Genomic DNA, 20514 nt, shown 5'->3' with positions numbered 1-20514 from the left:
AGCAGTGTTGTGGTGCCTGTTTATCTAAGTTCTGACTTTTCATGTTTGTTGTTTACATGCGTGTTGTTTAGTTTTAGTGTGTACCTGTCTAGGGAACATCTTCAGTACATTTTGTGTGTGCGTCCTCACACTTGTGCACCTTGAAGTGATTGATTTTCAGTGCTGCCCTGTCACAGTCTGGCCTCCTCACAGCCTCTCCTGGGAGAGAGAGAGGCTGTCAGAGCAGATCCCCAGCTCTGCTCTTTTGATGTTTAATTAGTCATTACGTAGCCGAACAGGAGGACAGACAGAGATTAATAGCACGGAATATCTGAAATTTCTATTGGTAATGATCCCGGTGGAGCAGAAACCATTAGGATGCAGAGAAGTGTGGAGCTCAGCTTGCTCTCACTTAGACAGGGGGTGTTGACGTTCATTAATATGCATAAATCAGTAAGTCAGATGTTCATTGTTAAAACCCCGGCGGATTGGGAAAGGTTTTTATTAAGCCTTGCTTTAAATTCCTAGAACTGGTACAAGACAATATTTTTTCCTTTTCCAATAAGAAGCAACTGATTTACCAAAATCCCCCCCTTTCTTTCCTTAAACAATGAAAGGGTTATCTTTTCTTTTCTTTCTTTTTTGGTGAGGGAGTCTGAGACTGGATTTGCCTTTCAGAGCTCTGATAATCGTCACCTCTGCTGCTGTTACTCTGAAATCAAATATGGAACAGGCCATGCAACATAAAAGGCTGGCATGTGTTTTGTTTCTGGATTTGTATTTGAAAAGAAGTTTGTCAGAGCGTGAGGGAGAGAAGCAGCCTCTGACAGCAGCAGGAACGTGAGCTGCCTTCCTCTTAAGTAAGTGATATATTTGCGGTCTTGTCAGGCGCAGGGAGCCAAAGAATGGTTGCCTCGCGGGTTACATCTCTTTGTTGTGTAAATGGACGCTGGGCTTTTATTTGTCAGTACTTAACACATGGGCGCAGGTGCGGTTCGGTGACTCATGAAAGTACAATCAAGCAGTACAAAACTAGATGGGGGAAAACAGTGACGGAGCACGGGATAAAATACAGCTTCTTCTTGTCACTCAGCGCTGTTCAGGAGATAAAGCCTGGAGCTCGGAGGAATTATCCCTGTTAGTCTTTGATCCTATTTGAAAGAATGAAGATGGCAGTGTTGAATAAAGGGCTGTAGGTCTCTTTTAACCTGCTGACAGAGAAAGGAAAACATAAAGCTGTTTTTTTAATAGGTGATATATGTGGAAAATGTTTGAGTGGGAGGTTGTCTGGCAGCTTTTAAGAAGTGTTAGGATATCAGTATTGGAGGCATAGGTGAGGCATGTTGGCATGATGGTGTAAAGATCTACTTATGGCCTCTAAAAATGTGTAAAGTGTTGCAGATTGCTCTATGTCTGAGGATGATTATCAGCCAAGACCCTTGTTTGTGGCTCCGACACAGTGAGGGTGGTGTTGAAGAAGTGCCGAGGGGAAGGTGCACCTGGAGTCAAAGATACTTTGCCAGAGGCAGCTGTGAAGAGCCTGCAGCGTACCTGTACAACATGAATGCAGCTGCAGATGCCCTGAAAGCTTTTGCTTGTGTAAGCAAGCTCGAGAGGCTCACCAGAGACCTGAATAACTGCTTGATTTAAAAAAAAAATCAACACAGTGCTTCCTATCATTATGTCTACTGCTGGGAATGTTATTTATTTATTTCATCCTCAAATCCCCTTTTGCCTCCAGCTTGTATTCTTGCTTCTCAGTCTAAAAATACATTTCAGAGTTTTGAATCAGATAGGCAATGTAAGTTGCAAGCCCAAGCATGATGTTATTGTGTGTGTGTGTGTGTGTGTGTGTGTGTGTGTGTGTGTGTGTGTGTGTGTGTGTGTGTGTGTGTGTGTGTGTGTGTGTGTGTGTGTGTGTGTGTGTGTGTGTTTGTGTACACTACATGATGGAGCTGAATCAAAATATTTACGGGAGCACATCCTCTGCGCATTTAGGCTTTGACACAGCAGTGCAGCAGGATGTGAAGGCTATCTATACAGGCCAGCTGGCTGATTGCAAACATTTAAATGTTTCTTCGTCTTATATACAGACACCATACCCCCTTTAGCCACACACATACTTTCCTCTGTGGTCTGCTAGATGTGTGCTTGCAGCCATGAGAAACTGCAGATGTGGTTGTAATTGTGTGATGCATATCCCTAAAAAATCCACTGTTATCCACCATCAAGAATAATCCATGCAAGCATATGCACACGCTATAATATATAGTCTAACATCATACATTTGAAGACAAGTAAGTAATAAAAAAGAAAGAAAAAGGGGGCATTAAGAAAGTCTAACATGTCCGATAGATGAAAATCTTTAAAGTGCTTAAGCATGAAAGCTTCATATTAAAATAATGTGTTACAGTAGACACCCTGTCTATAATTGGCTCCCTGCATTATCTGACTGTATAAACTGAGCACTGAGGACGGAGCATTGTGATTGGACAGACAGGCGGCTGCGCTGAGGGATGCTGACGGGCAGCTGCGTGGGCACCTGTCTAACAGGAGGACTGGAGACGGGGACTGTTGGGGCTCGTGGGGGAAAGTGGCATCTTGTAGGATATTTATGGGGAGCTGCAAGGGCATGGTGTGTATATGTGTGTGTGTGTCAGTTTGTTTGTGTAAATATTGCCCCCCCCCATCCTTATGAACCCTCCTCTGAGGCACAGTGGCACGATGTGACACTTCCTCCCTGGCTTTGGTGACGCTATGGCTGCAGGATGAGAGAAAGAAAGTGGTGGGCTGAGATTCAGCTCCCCTCAGGGACTTTTGCAAGCGAGAACCCTGAGTGTGGATGACAAAATAGATTGACATTTGCTGACAGATCACTCAGACACCCTTGCTTCTGAGAGATGTGTACTGTGTGAGCTGTAAGAAAGGAAGTGTGCTTTAGGCTCTGAATCTTACAACCAAAGATGTTCCTTGCAGTGCTGTCTGATGCATGACATTCAAAAGATACATCCCTGCGACTTGAACAGCTCAAAGACAAGAGATCATAAACAGTATACCTAATGTTCCTGTTGCTAAGAAAGCAGTGCCTTTTTGTTTCCTTCTTTAGAACCACAGCAGGCCGGGACATTGTATCAGGGCTTGGTAAATAGACTGTGGATAAAATACATTAGTAGAGCCATATGTAAACAGCCAGCATCACCCCGGGTCTTTTTAAGTATCTAAATGAGTTTTTAGGGGCACCCAGCAGATCGGTGAAAAGCTGCACATGTGCAACTTATGCATATAACATAGACACAGTTAAAGATTATAAATAAGTATACATGCATTCATGTTGCATTACATCCTTTAAAGTACACTGATTTACCTAAAAGAGGCGACCAAAGGCAAGTCAGGGGAGGAAACAATAGGCATTACATTTATTTGGGCCTTCAAAGAGATAAAAACATTCAAAGTGTTTTAAAAACAGCAGGGTGTGTTCAGGTCTGCAAACGATAAGAATGATTGTTCACAGTTTGTATTGCCTGGAAGTATTTTGTGTGTCATCAAATTTAGTTGAACATTGTACAAATGTCAAGAAATTAGTAGTTGCAGCAGAGGTTGTCATCGGCTTAAATTAGTTGTATAAAGATTACAATTTAGATTAGGTTTTATAAACAATTAAACCTATTCTGGATTGGTTTTTTGGCATGACTGAATGAGAGATTCAGTGTGTATAAATTGAATAATGTGTATTGCATATGTAAGTCATTTTTGGGCTGTATTTGAGGCTCCGACCTGACCCCGGTCACTGAGCTCCCCAGAGACGGCCTCATCAGATGGCTGATTAGATAGACACCCTGCGTCTGACAGGGATGATGCTGAACAGTCGCGGCCACCTCTGGGACCCTGGCTTTGTGTTTATCTTTATTTGGCTTGCTGAAATGTACCACTGACATTAGAGGCTGCAGATAATGGAACAGGCAAACAAGCCAGAGGCCTGAGCCCTTTCATCTGTGGAGAGAATGAGGAGTTAAAAGGACAAAGAGTACAAAAATAATGCACAGATTAAAGTCATTACTCACTTTCTGGCCTGTTGTAAATTATTCATGTAGAGCTTGCGTGAGATACAGCATTAATGCAAACCTTGATTTCAGATCGCTGGCAGGCTCAAAAACACAGCCTGTCAACAATCGGAGAGTGTTTGTTATTTAGAGAGCAGCGAAGCCAGGCTGCTCTGAGAGTTCATCATCGAACCACAAGAGGCACTGCTTCTTTACTCCTGGAACCTTATGTGTAATGTGGAGTGTGTTTGTTACACACTACTCAAATGTTGTGTGTCTGGGGATTGTGGGTGATTGTGATTTCCTTAGTTTTCTATTGTCTAGAGCCTCATTTAAAATATAATCTATGATTTAGCAGAAGCATTATCATGAAGTTCCTTTCAAATATTTTCATAAAAACTGTGTTAGCGTCTCTGATGTGTTTGAAAAAGGAACTATTTGCAATTCAAAAATGAATGACGCAGATATTTCTTTAAAATACCTCGATGTACATTCAGAGTTTTGTTCAACTGTGCCTCTGAGGGCACTACATGTACACACACGCCTAACATGAGTGTGAGAAGGATGAATGAGCTTGTTGTCAAAAGGAGTTGTTACAGTTTTGTAAAAGGCCATGGAAGTGATGAAGGAAGAGTTGTATAGGTTATTGGCCGCCTCTCAAAGATTCACAGGCTCACAGAGTAGAAAGAAGTTATATCAGGAGAAACTTCAGATTTGATCCAAGGTATAGTGCTGCACACGGATTTAAGTCAACAAACCGTATTAGATGAGATGTTTTTTTGATGCCAGGTGCGTCCTCCTCAGATTCGCACAGTATAGAGACTCACTTTCTCCTAAATAACCTCTAATTAGCTTTTATTAACCACCTAATTAGGATCTTATTCAACACAGGTTGGAAATAAAAGGAGGGGATAATACACCGCACATAGTCAAGTTTCAGAACAAACCATGAAGAAAGAGAGAAACAAATATATAAATAGCCATGACATCACTTCAGTAACTAACTACATTCAAATGTATCAAAAATGTAAGCCAGATATCAAATAACTTGTATCATAGCAGTATCATTTAGTGTATTTATGATTTTAAATAACATTCTCCTTGTAAAAATATCCTAGTCGTAAGGGGTGTTTCTGCTAGATGTAAAGATGCTGTGAAAATAGATGGGTGTTCAAGCTTGAACAAAATAATTTGATAATTATATTAATTTAACAAATGAGTCATTGTCTTTTTTGAAGCAGCCTCATTAGTGGATTTCCTGGAGCAACAATTGAGGTTTTCCAAAACAGAAAAATCATCTCTCATCATTTTAATTCAGCTAAAATTAAACCTGACTCTCCCTCCACTGGATCTTAATCTCTCTCATCACCTCTATCTTTTTCAAGGAGAATTACATTTTCTGTTCTCAGTGTTTTTAGTTATTCCAACATTTGCTTTAGGACAGATGTCCAACAAATGTGGTGCGTTTAATTTCTCCAAGCTTGAGGAATGGATGTAGTTAGTTGCTTTGCTACAAACATTTACTGCCTTCAGACTTTAAGGGCGGCTTTAAATGGCCGTTTGTTTGAAGGTTGCTGTGCCCAATTATTAGTCTGTGTGTAAAAGCTTTTTGCAGCCTTGTAAGCCTGATCAAAACATAAATGCAAGCAACACATACACCAAAGATTGTGTTATTTAATTAATTATAATGGGCAAGATTCGTAAAACTTTAATGGAAACATTTTGTGCCAGAGCCAGTTGTGTTTTAAAATGGCACTTTTTAAAAACAAGCCATGAGTTTTTCTATTTGCAAAAACACCAAAACAAAAAAATGTGTGTCTTGTTTAAAGAAATAAACTGCTGAATGGTTACAATAAAAACATGTAAAAGAAAAGCAGTGCTTGGACATTTTCAGTATGATTGGTTCAGTAAATCTTCCGAAAACATAATTGTTCCCTTTTCCCCTGTTCTTAATCTTAACATAGTATTTCAAACATTGGCAGTACATCCCAGAATATCCTTTTTTTTATGCACATTAACTGTACTCTGTAGGGGGATAAACCAGAGCTGGGCTGGGTCTGCTTTAAGAGAGCTGTGGAATTTAAAAAGGATGTTGGGTTTAACAGCTGTGGTCGACAGTCTCACAGTCTGAAGGAGGTGGCAGTCAGTAACGTTCATTCAAATGTCAGATGCAATACAATTCATCAAGTCTTTTCACTTATTGTATATGGATGCAAACAAGTTCACCTGTCAGGGAACTCTTTCACAACCATTGTCAGTCAATCATGACAGTTCACGAGCAACAGATGTAATTGATACAGTTGGACACCCCTGTGTTTTTCCTGGAAAAAAGGTGATGTGATAATGATAATTCTACGCCACATCGTCCCCACACTTTTTCCATAATACTTTTACACTTTGACAGTGAAGCTTGAATTGAATTCTTCGTGGTATTAAGAATAATTTAAATATCCTAAATTTAGCTTGAAGAAACCTGCAGAACCCCTGAATTATTATTGTCTTAATAATATCAATGCATTCACGACACAGCCATGAGTTGGTGAGGGTGGGGGTCTGAATGCCTCTGCCCCCCCTCCTCTGACTCAGCCTCTCTAATTAGAACCAGAGCTTCTTACAGGAAACAATCTTCCTGTCTGATGACATCATTGCTAAGTCCATGCGTGAGATGGGGGCGAGCTCAGCCTGTGGATTTGCTTTTTGTTTTTCAACACCCAAACAAATCCAAAAAAAGCACCTTGTGATGACTCGAGTGTCTTAGAGGGTGGTGTTAACAGGAGGGTGGAGCTAACAGGAGGGTGGAGCTGAGCCTTCAACCCAGAGACAAGAGGTTTTAAAAGTCTGACCCAGTGAGCCCCCCCTCAGAGAAAATTGAGATAAAAATAAGCTTTGAGATGAACCTGTTTGCAATGCACCCATGGATGTACAGAGAGCTATCAGTGGAGAATTTTGATACTGAAAAAAACGTGACCATTCCCAGAAATGTGTGAGTGTGTTTTTTTCACTATGATTTCTAAGAGAATGTATGGATATTTATTTGTTTCTGATTGAAATCAGGTTGAAAGTTATCCTCAAAAAGTAAGATTGACATTGAATCGTGCATCTTGTCTATGTGTTGTTTATAATAATATAATAATACATTTCATTTTTATAGCACACTTTAAAAACAACGTCATCTCAAGGTGCTTCACAATGCTATAAGGAGAAAATAATAAAAACAAATAAAATAAAAACTTATCGAAGGAGCATATTGAATAAAATATGGTAATATACAAAAAAAAGGTTAAGAGCATAAAAGGTTCAAATACAAATAAACAAAGTAAAGGACAGTCAGTAAAATGCGGTGTGGAACAGGTGGGTCTTGAGGCTTTTCTTAAAAACTGTTTGACTCTGAGAAGGAGGGAAATTGTAAAGCAAATAGGTAAATGGGTACCCTAAGTATTTAACTGAACGTTGTGTTTCAGCCAGCTCCAACTGCTGACCCTGTCGCTAAACAGGCCAAATCAGCGGACACAACAACATAAAACAATACAATAACTAGCTTCCTGTTTTTAAAACACTTGCATGCACCTGTTATTTTCCCCTGACGCACGTCTTCCATTCAAGTCTCTCCTCCTCTACACTTCCTACACTGATGCACTCTGTTTTTATCAACTCTCTGACCTTGACATAATTAATTACACAAACATTTCCTCTGCTTGACATGCATAGATATTCTCACTGTTTCTCCTGCAGAATCAGTAGAGTTGAGAATGCAGAGTCCTGAGTCAGCTTGGATATGATAAGTGTGCACCATTTCCCAAATGAACACCAATCTCCTCTTGCTTTCATGTATCTGTCTTGCAACACTCTGCTGTGTGCCTGGATTTGTTTTAGACCCCTTCAAACACCATGTCCCTTTAAGAATCAATTTGAAACACCGTCAGATGTAAAACAGTAACCGCACGCAGATCCAGTGTTTTGTACACGTTTAAAAGAGAAGAAGAAAGGGGGGATAAATAATAACAGTACTAAAAGGAAAAGCATTATACAGGCCTAGTTTTGTTAGGGAAGTGGAAGCTTTCATCTCTCTATAACACTAATATTCTCATTGAGTTTCCAGGCCTATGTTTAGTCCAGGAAGCTTCGAGTGGCAGACATGAAAGGCTCCAACGAGACCGAGCTCTCGCTGGAAAAGGGTATCTATCCTCTCCTCCTCTCCTTTCTTCTCCTCTCCTTTGCTCTCCCCTCCTCCCACATGATAAAGGTAAATGGGGAGCTGTGTGGCTTGCTGTGAAACCATGGTAAAATGGCTGTCCATGTTCTTTCTGCCCCCAGGTGCTCCCCCCTGTCTGAGGCCCCCAGGGTTTAGGAAATGGAGCATTATTTTCATGTTGCGACGTCACAAACCAGCCCTCTCTGCAGCTGTTGCATTTTTTTTACAACTCAGGCACTTCACAGCTAAATGTCTCTCTCTGCCAACGCCACAACCCTCATACTTCACATTTCATACATACTTTCTTTTCCCTCATAACCTGGATTTACATTCATGGATTATTTATTTTGCCTTACACCTTTCACTTTCTCTCACGAATGACTCCTGCTGGGTGTGTGGGCCATGTGTGGGAAAAGGTCAAATGTCTGAAAATGGCAGATTTTACCTCCCTTAATGTAGACTTGATTAAACATCACAAAAACAAACTTCGTATTAAAATGCGTGGAAGATAACACATTTGATCCACTCATTTGGACACCTTTTATTTTAGCAAATGAATCAAATCCAAATAATTGTAGTTCAAGTTGGTTGGTGTTCCCCTGCAGATAATCTTCATTTTTTATGCCTGTTGCTTAATTCCCCCCCCCCCCCTCTTCTTCTTTCTTAATCCGCTCACACATTTGTTTTCCGTCCCGCCCACTTCGCTTTATCTTCTCTACACTCTCCTCCCCTACGCCCTCCCTCCCCCCTCGTCCTTTTCCTCTTTGCCTCAGCACTCAGAGGCTTAGGAGTGGGATGTACCACATGAGCCACTCCCTTCTGTCAGCCACCCCTTCCCACAGTGTGGAATGGAACAATCCTGCTTTGCATAAGTTTCCTCTGAGTGGGTTGTGTGTGGAGGCCAGTGCTGAGAGAAATATCAGACCCTTTTGAGCGGCTTGGATGTATGTCCAGAGAGAAAGCTAGAGTGCTGCTGTAGTTCATCTGTGTCACTTCAACTGTTCGAGCTAAGATGTATTGTGCCTACCCGGTCCCAGGAATGGGAAATAACTCTTTAATGTATTACTACAACGGGAAATCGGTAAGTAGACTCTTTGGGAATGTGTGTGTGTTGACAGAGATGAGCTGGAAAAAGTGTGTGTGTCTGACTGTCCTTGTGTCTGACATAAAAGCGGTGTATTTGTGTGTGTATGTGTTTGTGTGTGTGAAAATGCATTCGCCTGAGGCTCCTCTGTCTGATTTTCCATTACATCAGATGAAGTTGTATGAATTTAATATTTCAAATGTCTAACAGTGTTGCTGCACTCTTTTTAAGCTACTTCAAACCCAGTTGTGGGTTATTATTTATTCTAAAAAGTTAATATTCTAGGCAATACATAAAAAGAAAGTTTTTCCATTTTAAAAAACGTTGTCTCATACACAGAAATGAAACATCTTGGCAGAAAAGGTTTTTTGCAGCCTTGAATTTATTTTGACTGGCTGGTGGCTTCAGCACCCAGACTGGGTTGAAATAATAACAAGTGGGAGTCTGGGAATGATTAAGAGAAAGAGTCTGCCTGTTGAGGTTAAACTTTCCTGTTTGCAGATTGAGCACTAAGCACCAGTGTTGCTGTTATTCCATCTGTTTTTAATCACATTGGCATTCTGGACGCCACAGGGAGCCTAATGTGATTTCTGAACTTCTCTTTAATGACCTCTTTGATTTTTGTTAGTCTGAAAACGTTTTTTGTGTGAGCAATTTATGAATCACTGTGTGTGTGTGTGTGTGTGTGTGTGTGTGTGTGTGTGTGTGTGTGTGTGTGTGTGTGTGTGTGTGTGTGTGTGTGTGTGTGTGTGTGTGTGTGTACTGCTTAATGTTTGCCTTGAACTTGATTATTGATTTAAAGATGGATGGTTTGTGTGCTGCAGGAAGTGTTAAGATGTTCCTGTTTTTATGGGTAATGTACGGTAATTGTAAAATAAATCCAATGGTGCTCTGACAATGGCTGGTTGAGCTCTGTAGTGCATTTCAATAATCTTAATAGTCATAGGCAAATTACACAGGCAGATTTACACCTGTCATTACCTGTGCTATTTGTGACGTTACAGCAGAGCCCACAAAGGAAAAATAAAGAGGATAGAATCTTAATGATATTGAATGGAAAAGGTCCTCTTACTCACGCGTGTGTTTCAAATGTTCCCTTATAACCTGTTGCAGCATTTCCTCTTTGTTCCCGCTGCACAAAAGATGACTTTGATCTCTTTCATATTAAGTATTAACAGGCTTGTGTTATAGATGGTGATGCAGAGAAAATTGATAGCATGTGGACAGAACGGGCAAAGTCTTTGATCAAAAGCACTGTTTTCCCTGCAAGGAAAAAAGAAAGGTGGTGCTCGTTTTTTGCATCAACTTGATTCACATTCATTTGTTATAATGCAGAATTGCAATGCAGGCTCACCATCTGGAGCTCTGAACTCGCAGTGGGCCGTTGGCTTGTGAGCTGGTGGCACAGAACCAATACAGATGGAGCAGCTCGCTGATCTTTTTTCCATTGCCCATTAGTGGAAGAGAAAAAGTAGAAATGAAAGCCCTGCAGTGATTGTTTGAGTATGTTCCCCCTAAACAGAAAGCTTCCCCTCCATAAATGGGATGTCATAAAATGTAATCCAAGAAATAGTTAAAAACTCAAAAGAGATTACATGTGCTCTCTGTTGTTGTTGTTTAGTTCTGCAACAGGTTATACCGTGTTTTTTGGAGGTTAGCCCTCTTCACATGCACTGAAGCATGCATGATTGTAGGAGTTGTGTGGTGGTGTGTGTGTTTGTGTGTGTGTTGGCCTATATCACTCAATAATGTATGTACATGTCACATACAGTATGTGATGAGTAGTCTATGAGGTTGAATTCATGCTTAACCAATTTCTGTGGTCTTAACGACTGCCAGGGGTTGCTCCATATTAGAACCGAGCAGGCTGCTCTTCTGTCAGAATTTGAATATTTTAATGCTTTGCTAGAGAAGAAGAAAACCACACTGATGGGTCTTTTAATCCTTTAATCTTCTTTCTATTATAAGAAAAGAAAGTTGTGCATCCAAATGCATATGTATGTGCTTGATGAGTCAGATATTAATATACATCTTAATATATTTTGTATAGGTAATAAATGATTCTAGTCTATTTTGTCCTGTTTATACTTGTGAGATGTTTTCCACCTGTGGTTGAATGTTTAGTTGTTGTTTATATTGAACTCTAAAGTCCCATTGTGTTTATACATGTAACAGCACGTATTTATATTCCAGTTCCATGTATTTAACAGATGTGTACAATTAAAAAATAATTTGCCATTTCAAGAGCTCTTTATGATAACAAAAAGTATTGCCTTTTTCTTACTTATACAATTTTAAGATAATAAGATTTTTTAAATGTTCTTTCAAACTCAACCAGATAGGTGTTTGATGTTCCCTTCGAGCTCAGACTGTAGCATTGACAACGTCAGCATCTTGCTTAACATATTCCTGATGTTTAACTCGATTCATCCATCAACACCTCGGAGCTGCGGTATATTATGTCTACGCCTTCTTTCAAGCGAGTTAGTTTTTTAAGTCACAGTTTTATGCATGAAAATGCTGATCCCATGCTTTTCCAGAAAGCATTGGCAAGTATCACGCACAGTGTTGGACGACGCCCTCCAAGCAGGCTGAGCGGAGCAGTTGTTTGAGGAGGCTTTGTGTCTGTCGTGCATACTAAGCCTTGTGAGTGTGTTGGATTGGGACTTGAAACAAAATGCCCGAGAGATATGGTTCAACTCCAAATGAGGACTTACAGAACAAAAACAGGACACACCATTAAGGGAGCGTTTGAAATTTTCTTTTTGAGCCATTAGCCTGTTTTTGTATTTCCTTTCCTGTTATTACCTCAAATCCTCAGTGTAAGGTGACAGCTTGTGTTTTAACACTTGATATGTTGACTAGTGTGGCATGAACTTCAAGGACATGTCAGTTGGGTCACGTGTAAAGACCAAGCTAAAAACTGAACCAATCACTCAATCTGTGTCTTTAAATTGTTATTTGGTGTTATTTACCTAACATTTTACCAACAATTGAAACTACGATCAGTACCTAAAATCGTAATTCTTTATGTTAATCATAACCTTATCAGGAGTAAAATAATGACCTCATTGTTTGCCATATCATTTGTATAGTTACTTTTAAACATGGGCCAGGTCATTGCTGAAGGGGAAAGATATATATGTCATTTATTATTCTGCAATATCTTATTTCTTATTAAAAGTATACTTGTAATGCTCAGTTGATATGTGACTGCTGAAAGAAAGGGTACAGTAGGGAATTTATTTGTTAATAAAAAAAATAGCCGCCAACGCTCAAACAACTGGTGTATGCCTGTGTTGGTGTGCTGATCGTCGTGAGTGACGGCTTTTAATTAATGGCCTTGTAAAAGGAAACCCAGGTGGGCCCTCTCTTCCGTAGGCCGGCGGAATGAGGCTCCCAGTGTTTGGGGATGGTTTATTAATGCCTTCGACTGGTTAGCCCAGGGTAAAAAGGACAATTAGCATTATCTGCTGCCATATGCTGCCCATTGAGACAAAAGCCCGGGCTCCTGAGCAAGGCTAACCTGAGATCTCCACGGAACTACGGTCCACCCCGGGCCCATGTGTAAACCAGAGGACCCATGAGGGCTCCCCCCCTCCCACAGCACTTTAATTACACACCCAGACAACAGCATGCCGCTCACTCAGCAAACCCCAGCAGCTCTCTTCACTCTGTATTGATATACAGTACGTTCACATGTGGGCTGTGTGTGCGAGCGAGTTATTTAATTAATACACTTTGGTTTGTGTGGCATATTTTCCATCAGCGCTGGCTGTGTCATAAAAAAACTTGAGCGAGTAAACAACCTTTGTGGTTGCATCACATCCGCAGGCATTATAAACCAACCTTTAAGCAGCGAGCTGTCATGATGCCAACATCTGAGTGCGGCGTGATGCTATTAAAACAGGATTGCTGAGTTTGTGCTGCGAACTTGCAGGTGGAATTGAGTTAGCAGGCCTGACTCTGATTAGTGTTACGCCGCGGTGGGGTCATCCAGTCCTGTCTGTAGGAGGGATCATTTGTTCAGACCTTCTCCCTCACCCTCTCTCCCTCCATCTGGAGTGGATGAAGTCAGAGACCACATCACTGGTGTTTGGCCTTCGGTCTCTTTGATCCTCCCACCTAGCTTGGCACACTCACAGCTGTACAACAGAACACCCATTGTGCCTCTCCTTTCACTGCACCACCACCAGCTTGCAGGTACATAAACAGAACGCGAAGGCTGTCTTGTTTTTGTACCACTTATTTGATTTCTGCCTCTGAATATGCTGTTATTTTCCAGGCATTTGGGCTATGCATGTATGCAGGTATCATTATACTTCCATTAGAGGTTGATCTGAAATGCAAATACCCCTGGTAATACACTCCTCCCCTCTCCAGCTTGAGTGTTTGCTAGTCATTAAAGTGTGTTTGTGGTATAGGGTCATATCCGCACTCCTTGTGTTTTTACTCATGCCGTGTTAGATCACATTGATTTACTGTAGTTACCCATAATCTTAATTGAGATACTTCACACAATATGAGATTTGAAAGCCGAACGTTTTTACAGCTTGAAGCATCACCATACTTTGTTTTATATGCAGAATACTAGCACTGTGTGGTGTTAGGTAAACTATTTTACAAATATAATTTCTGTTCTCACGGCAGGTGTACGCACCATCTCCAAACTCAGAAGACTACAACAGAGAGTCCCCTTCTTACTCTTCTCCGAAACCCTCCAGCAGTATGTTTGCAAGCACTTTCTATGGTAAGTTCAACAGCAAGTCTTCATAACTACTCTGCAGTATATCACCAAATGATCTTTGTAGCTTGATCTCTTTGATTCTTACAAACAGATGTTTTCAAATTATATTCTTCTATTTTGATTGTTTATTTTTTATACCTAATACAACTAAGGTCTGTTTTAGTCTTACGTTTTGAATGACTTTTTTCATTGGACTATAAACATAATCGGTTAATTCATCATAATTTCGTCACTTGTGGCAGTTATTACAGTGACATACAAAAGGCCAGAATAGTGTACCAAACTATTTCAATTGTGATATTTTGACAGACAGATCTGTTTATTATTTTGTAATATTAAGCCTGTGTGTTCAGTAGAGCAGATTTCTGTGTTGTTGTTTTTATCTCTGTGTTATCTCATCTGTGTTCAGGACAAGGATCATGTTTCAGTTCAAAGAGAAAAAGAACCCCAAGTTTGAAGCGTAGGGTCGGAGGTTATCCTCTGTCTGGAACTGTGGCAAGACTGAAGTGCATGTTGTATACAATAATTTACTGAATTGCTTTATTATTTTTAGATGGTACCCACAGTTCGTCTGATCCTTGGAACTCGTCCAATGGGATCAGTCAGCCCAGCTACACGGGAATGCTCTCCGGATCTTCATCTCACATGCCACAGTCAGGAAACTACAACGGCATGCACGCACACGACCGTTTGGTAAGCAGCAGCTCCCAACTGGTAATACCAAATAATTATGATAATGTATGTAGCACCTTTAAACTCTGAGTTTACATTCAAAACAGAGGTCAGAATTGAGGGCAATACTGTATAACAACAGGAAGCCAAACTGTAGGGCCTAACAGAAGTGTCGTAAAATAAAGGTTGACTTAGAGTATGATGTGACGCAAAAACAAAGTAGATAAAAGATAAATGATTATGAAAGATAAAACTGGACAACAGATAAAGACAAAAACACATATAAATAAAATGACCACAAATAAAAGCAATAAAAACACGCCGAAGAATACAAACAGATGCTGGTTGGTTACTTATTTTGCCGTCATTAAAGATCTAATGTGTGTTGTGAGGCACGTAAAGCATGTAGATAATTTTTCCGCCCTGCTCCCACTCACAGTTAGAGTGGGTGTGTGTCTGGTTATTATCAGTGAAGACACTGCTGACCCTTCTTGTCAGTGTTTGATCTCGGCTGCCTGCCTCAGCTGGCAGATCTTCACAGGGAGTCTGCAGATGCTGCCTGCCCTCTCTTTATCTCCCCACCCCAGTAACTTTTACTTACTGCAGCCAGCGAGATGTCAAGGAGAATTTACAATACAAGAATAAATAAGCCTTTCTTTTTTGTACGTACACATTTGTGACTGAAAAGTGTTTCTTTTTTTTGTCTCCCAGAATTACCCCTCACACTCTCCTGACATCAATGCCAGTCTTCCTCCCATGTCCAGCTTCCATCGAAGCAACAACAGCACTTTGCCGTTCGTCACCGCAGCGCACAGCTCGTCTGTCAACACAGGCGATGGGGTCATGGGTACGTTCCTAAGTTTACAGTTAATCTACCTGCTCAGAATGACTGATTAAATATCCCCCGATGTAGTCATCGCTGAACATCCTTTCTGTTATAGTAGTGAGTCAGGCAGTTGGACAGCTGCTTTGAACACCGTGACGGCTTGTCATTTGTCTGAGGTTGTTGTAACAAAGCCTCCCTCTGTGTTGTCTTTAGCTGCTGCAAATCGGGGGAACACCACTGGAAGCTCAGAGACTGGAGATGCATTGGGCAAGGCTTTAGCTTCGGTGAGTTACAGCCCAACGTTCAACTTGGACTTCACTTTCATTCATAGCATCAAGCATGATTTGAGGTTCACATATGAAGACCTGTACCAACGTAAAAACACTCAGCATATAAGAATTTGCTGTGAATCACACAGAACTCGCTGCAAATCCCATCAAGTATGACCTCCTCTCAGGGTGTGAAGCTCCATATCTTCTATTGCACTCAAATCATTTTTGATTTCTCTGCAAAATAAAATAATGGTCCGTTTTGCCTCTAAGAAGGTGACCTTAGTAATCGTGCAGGGAATTAAGTGCTATACTGACTGCTGATTAAAAAAAGCCCAGAGGACATGTTTGTAGTTGTTTTTTGGCCTAAGCCTGGATAATTGTGGGCTTAAACTAAGAGCATTCAAGAAAGGGAATTGTACATTGAAAATACTCCTAAAGCCAGTGGATTACACTTCACTTTGCAAAACCAAGCCTGGATATCTCTAACATCCTTTAATGTATCATAGTCAGTGTTTAATTAGCTGCAGCTCACATAATGGAAGGAGATATACCGTAGCTTGCATCAGTTGGACTCACAGATCAGATGATGGAGAGGTTTGGTTAAATTATCTATTATAACAGAGCCATTATATCATAGAAACATCATAAGAAATGATAGGTAAGAGCTTCACTCAGCCTTATATTTTCCCATTAAATGAAAATATCCTTTTGGAAGTAGTAAATAGGCAGAAGTGTTGAGGACAGACTGAGTAAGGAGTTTCTCTTTGAACTGAAATAACCGACAAAATCTTTAACTGTATTGAAATGTAAAAATTATCTTTCATATATACCAGATTGGGCATTAGTTTTAAATTTGTCTTTGGATTTTGGACAATTTTTATTTGGCACACCCTAGCCCAAGCTGTATTTTCAGGAGGAATTTTTCTGTCAAAAGACAAAATATGAGAGTTTAAGGATGGTAATAACAAATTAAGTCCTTTATATTTGCAGACTCAATTGTATTAGCATGACAAAGCTGTAGTGAAATGGACACGGTTGGGCTGGGTGGGGGTGGGTGGAGCAGGGGCACAGGGGAGTTTATAACTGCTGTGGCTCAACTCCACGGGCCGCCCTTTGTAGAGCTTTTGTTCTCCGCCCTTTTAAATTGGCCGTGCTTATTGGCCCCACGCCGCCTGCGGGAGCGTGACTGATGATGAGGCGGAGCTTTCATTTATTCCAGTAAAAGGATCCATGTTTCACTTTGAATTAAGCGTTAGTAGTCAGCGAGTGAAAAGAATAGAAAGTCATATATTGTCGGGTCAGAAGTCACGGTTATAAACAGCTTGTTTTTGAGAAACTGAGAAATATTTGGATATATTTGGAAATATTTGGATATATTTGGATATATTTGTGCGCTCAGAGTGTAGTGAAGCATCATTCCTCCCTTTAGACAACAGTCAATCCCTCCTCCTCCTCCTCCTCACTTCAACAAAACCTCCATCCTGATGCTCCAAGTTGATTGAAATACGAAAGCCCGGAGATCAAGATTGAATAAGGAGATTATTGAAGTCAAACGTTTTTCTGCAAGCTCAATTTGATCTTAACTTGGAGGAGAAATCTCTGTGGATCTGCGGGTTTTTTCTCTGCTAATTAGTCAGGATCCACCCGTAATACCCTGAGATCTCTGAGACGTGTCCCACTATGGCACAATATCCTCTTATTGCTCGGGGAAAAGGAATCAGGAATGTGATTGTGCTTTAATCCAACATTTGTTTAAACAAATGAAATCCCTGTGGAAGTTCTGGAGACGTAATCTCCTTGTTCCCTGGTGATTGACATGTCATCCTAAAACTCAGTGACCTCGGTGACTTATCAGACGACGCACCGACACAAAGTAGTAACAGAATACTCGGTGTAGAAATAAACTGAAGTAACCTTATATGTGGCAGAAAAACAAACATTTGCATGTGAGTTTATCAATATGTAAAAACCAACTATATGTAAATCAAACTAGATGTTGCTATGTGGTTCACCTTTACTGTTCAATACCTATCTGTTGCAGGCTGAAATGCATCAATTTGAGATTTACTGTTTCACGGCTCAAAGGGATTTCCAGTTTAGTTGTCTGCTTTTTTTCAAGCTGCTATAGATTTCTATAGGAAGCAAAGATAACCTTTTACATGTATAACTTTTATAACCAACTATTATTATATGAGACATTACATTTATTAATACAAAATAGCTCTCACTTTGTTTCTCTTTAAGTTTAACACAGACTTTTTTTATGTAACCGTGTGACCTTGATTTATTCTGTTACACTTTTCATTTTGTCAAGTATATTTTAAGGGTAGCATTTATTTTTAGGACATTCACAATACTAATGTTTAAACCTTTTCAATAAATAGGCTCTGAACGTTGCCTTTAATAAACTGACTTTAAAAATAAGAAAATAAAAGTCTATTTCGGTTTAGATCAAATTCCCTCATCTAGCAACATTAAATAAAAATATTTAAAGGTGATATTAGGAAATTATTTGTATCTTTATTTAGGTACTTATTCACAGTTCACTGACTTACAGTAGCGGAGACAGAACCGGTACACATGCGAAAGACATCAAAGTGGATATTGCTTAAGGCTCATATGGTAACGGCCGTGCTCTGAGTACAGACGACTGTTAACGGCTCACATGTATGCACTTAGCATTTTTATGACATCCCTGGCAGTAAAATCTCCATAATTGATTATACGTTTTTGGCTTGAAGGTAGTAACATCTGTTAAAGATATCAAGAAACAGCGAGCAGCAATATATTATACTTTTATTGTTCAGAGGTGGACAGAGTTTCTCAACGGTGCAAGATGCAGTCACAACATATTACAGATGTGTATCAGAGATCAAAGTGAAGGTCAATTTCGGACATGAGCAATGTCCGAGCAAAGTCGAGGTTCCTGTGAAACATGTGAAAGATAATTGGATGAAGTCAACATTTGCTTGTTATTTTGTTTTTCATGCTGCTGATGCTCCTTTTCCCTCTTCCTCTCTTCCTCTCTGCTCCCACAGATTTACTCACCTGACCACACTAGCAGTAGTTTTCCCTCCAACCAGTCGACACCTGTGGGTTCTCCTTCACCTCTGAGCGCCCCAGCAGGTGCTGCCTCAGCAGGGACCGCTGCTGGCCCCCTGTCTGGAAGGCCAGGTAGAGCACCAATGTTGGATTTTATCTTAAACACACCTCCTTTTGCACCTACACAAGATATTATCAGTAGAGTAGAACATGTACTCCTCTGAAACTACCTTTAATGTGTCAGGTACGGAAACTTCAGATTATGCCTCGGTCTGGAATAGCCAAAGTAATTAACAAGCTCTTATGAATAGGCTTCTTTTCATTTATTCATTTTAAGTTATAGTGCATTCGTTGGATTAATTAAAGCCTAAGCAGAATGGATTGTGAAGTTCTCCTAAAACTTAATGTTGGACTCCTTTTAGTTGTGAAGGAGCTCTAATCCTTATCTATTATATTCTTATGTTTGATTATTGTATTTCTCTGGGACCGTGTACAACAAACATTAATCTCAAGAGAAGAGAAGATATACCGGATCAGATCTAGCTACGGTAGCTGATTTCTTACTGCAGTCTCTGAGCAATGTTAGCTGTATAAAAAGCATGCAACCACTGTAACACCAGCACCTTTAAACAGTACCTGACTAGCTGGTCCAGAATCTCAAACATTTATTTTCATGTCTGCGGGCTGCTCCACATTGACTCACGGTGACATCACCGATCTCTTTTGGCTTCTGGCATTTTAGGCAGGGTTGATGTTCATAAATCCAGATTTAGCTTTGAAGTGGTTTTGCACTAACATTTCAGTTTTGAAATTAAGTTTTAGTAGTGGAATGAGAGCGCAAATGAAAAAGACTTGGGCTGTGGCTTTTAAGTATAAGTATTTTATTGAATGTAGTGCTCAAGGATTTGAACATCTTATAATGAAACAGTTTGAACTGGGTCTTGAATAACCATTTTGATATTTTGTAGGATTATTAAGTCATTAAGTATTTATGACTTACACCACATTAGGCACTCACCCTACTGTGTGTTAAGATACATTTTTGGAAGTTGTTATTGTTACATAATCCTGTTTTTCCACAAAATTGCTTGGCAGTTAGTGTTTTTATGTAAGCTTGGTTTTTGAGGATGGACAGATAAGCCTCCCTCTAAATTATTTTTAGATTGTGCAACAAACCCAAGAGAACGAAAACAGGAAACTTGTGAAACAACTGTGCAAAGCCAAGTCCATGCAGTTAGAGAACTTTAAGAAGGTTCCTGTTTGTTCTACACTGGGAGAAGAAGAAGAATATGGATTGTGCGACGTGTTGACAGAGGAGAGAGAGTAATGGAAATTGAATGAAGGGAGACAGTAAGGGAAAGCCCAGCGTGTTGTTTTAGTGGACAGTTGTGTCATGTGCGGTAATGGAGAGGCGACAGCTGCCTCTACTATGCCCCCCCTCATCCTCAGCTGTTGCCCTGCCCCATGGACAGCTGTTCTCCCAAACACACACACACACACACACACACACACACACACACACGCACACGCACACGTACACGCACACACACAGACCAGGCTGCGAAAAGGCCCCGATTAGCTGCCAGTGTCTGTGAATCAGCTGATGATGAGTTTGGCCTCAGAGGGAGATCCCCCCATTGACCTATTACAGCATGACACA

General features: G+C 40.4%; 1 protein-coding gene across 5 annotated transcripts in view; it reads left to right on the top strand.

Annotated features, from left to right (window-relative positions):
• Window positions 1-20514, top strand: part of tcf12 (transcription factor 12) — a 69241-nt gene that overhangs the window by 36134 nt on the left and 12593 nt on the right. For all 5 annotated transcript variants that reach the window (XM_010794875.1, XM_010794874.1, XM_010794871.1 and 2 more), the window contains exons 9-13: window positions 13946-14045; window positions 14596-14735; window positions 15426-15561; window positions 15754-15824; window positions 18851-18986. In XM_010794875.1, coding sequence (XP_010793177.1) covers window positions 13946-14045; window positions 14596-14735; window positions 15426-15561; window positions 15754-15824; window positions 18851-18986 — 583 coding nt within the window. The remainder of the gene's footprint in view (window positions 1-13945; window positions 14046-14595; window positions 14736-15425; window positions 15562-15753; window positions 15825-18850; window positions 18987-20514) is intronic.

Source organism: Notothenia coriiceps, unplaced genomic scaffold (assembly GCF_000735185.1).
Source record: "Notothenia coriiceps isolate Sejong01 unplaced genomic scaffold, NC01 NC01_scaffold00037246, whole genome shotgun sequence".
NCBI lineage: Eukaryota > Metazoa > Chordata > Actinopteri > Perciformes > Nototheniidae > Notothenia > Notothenia coriiceps.
This window is presented reverse-complemented; position numbering and strand designations above follow the sequence as displayed.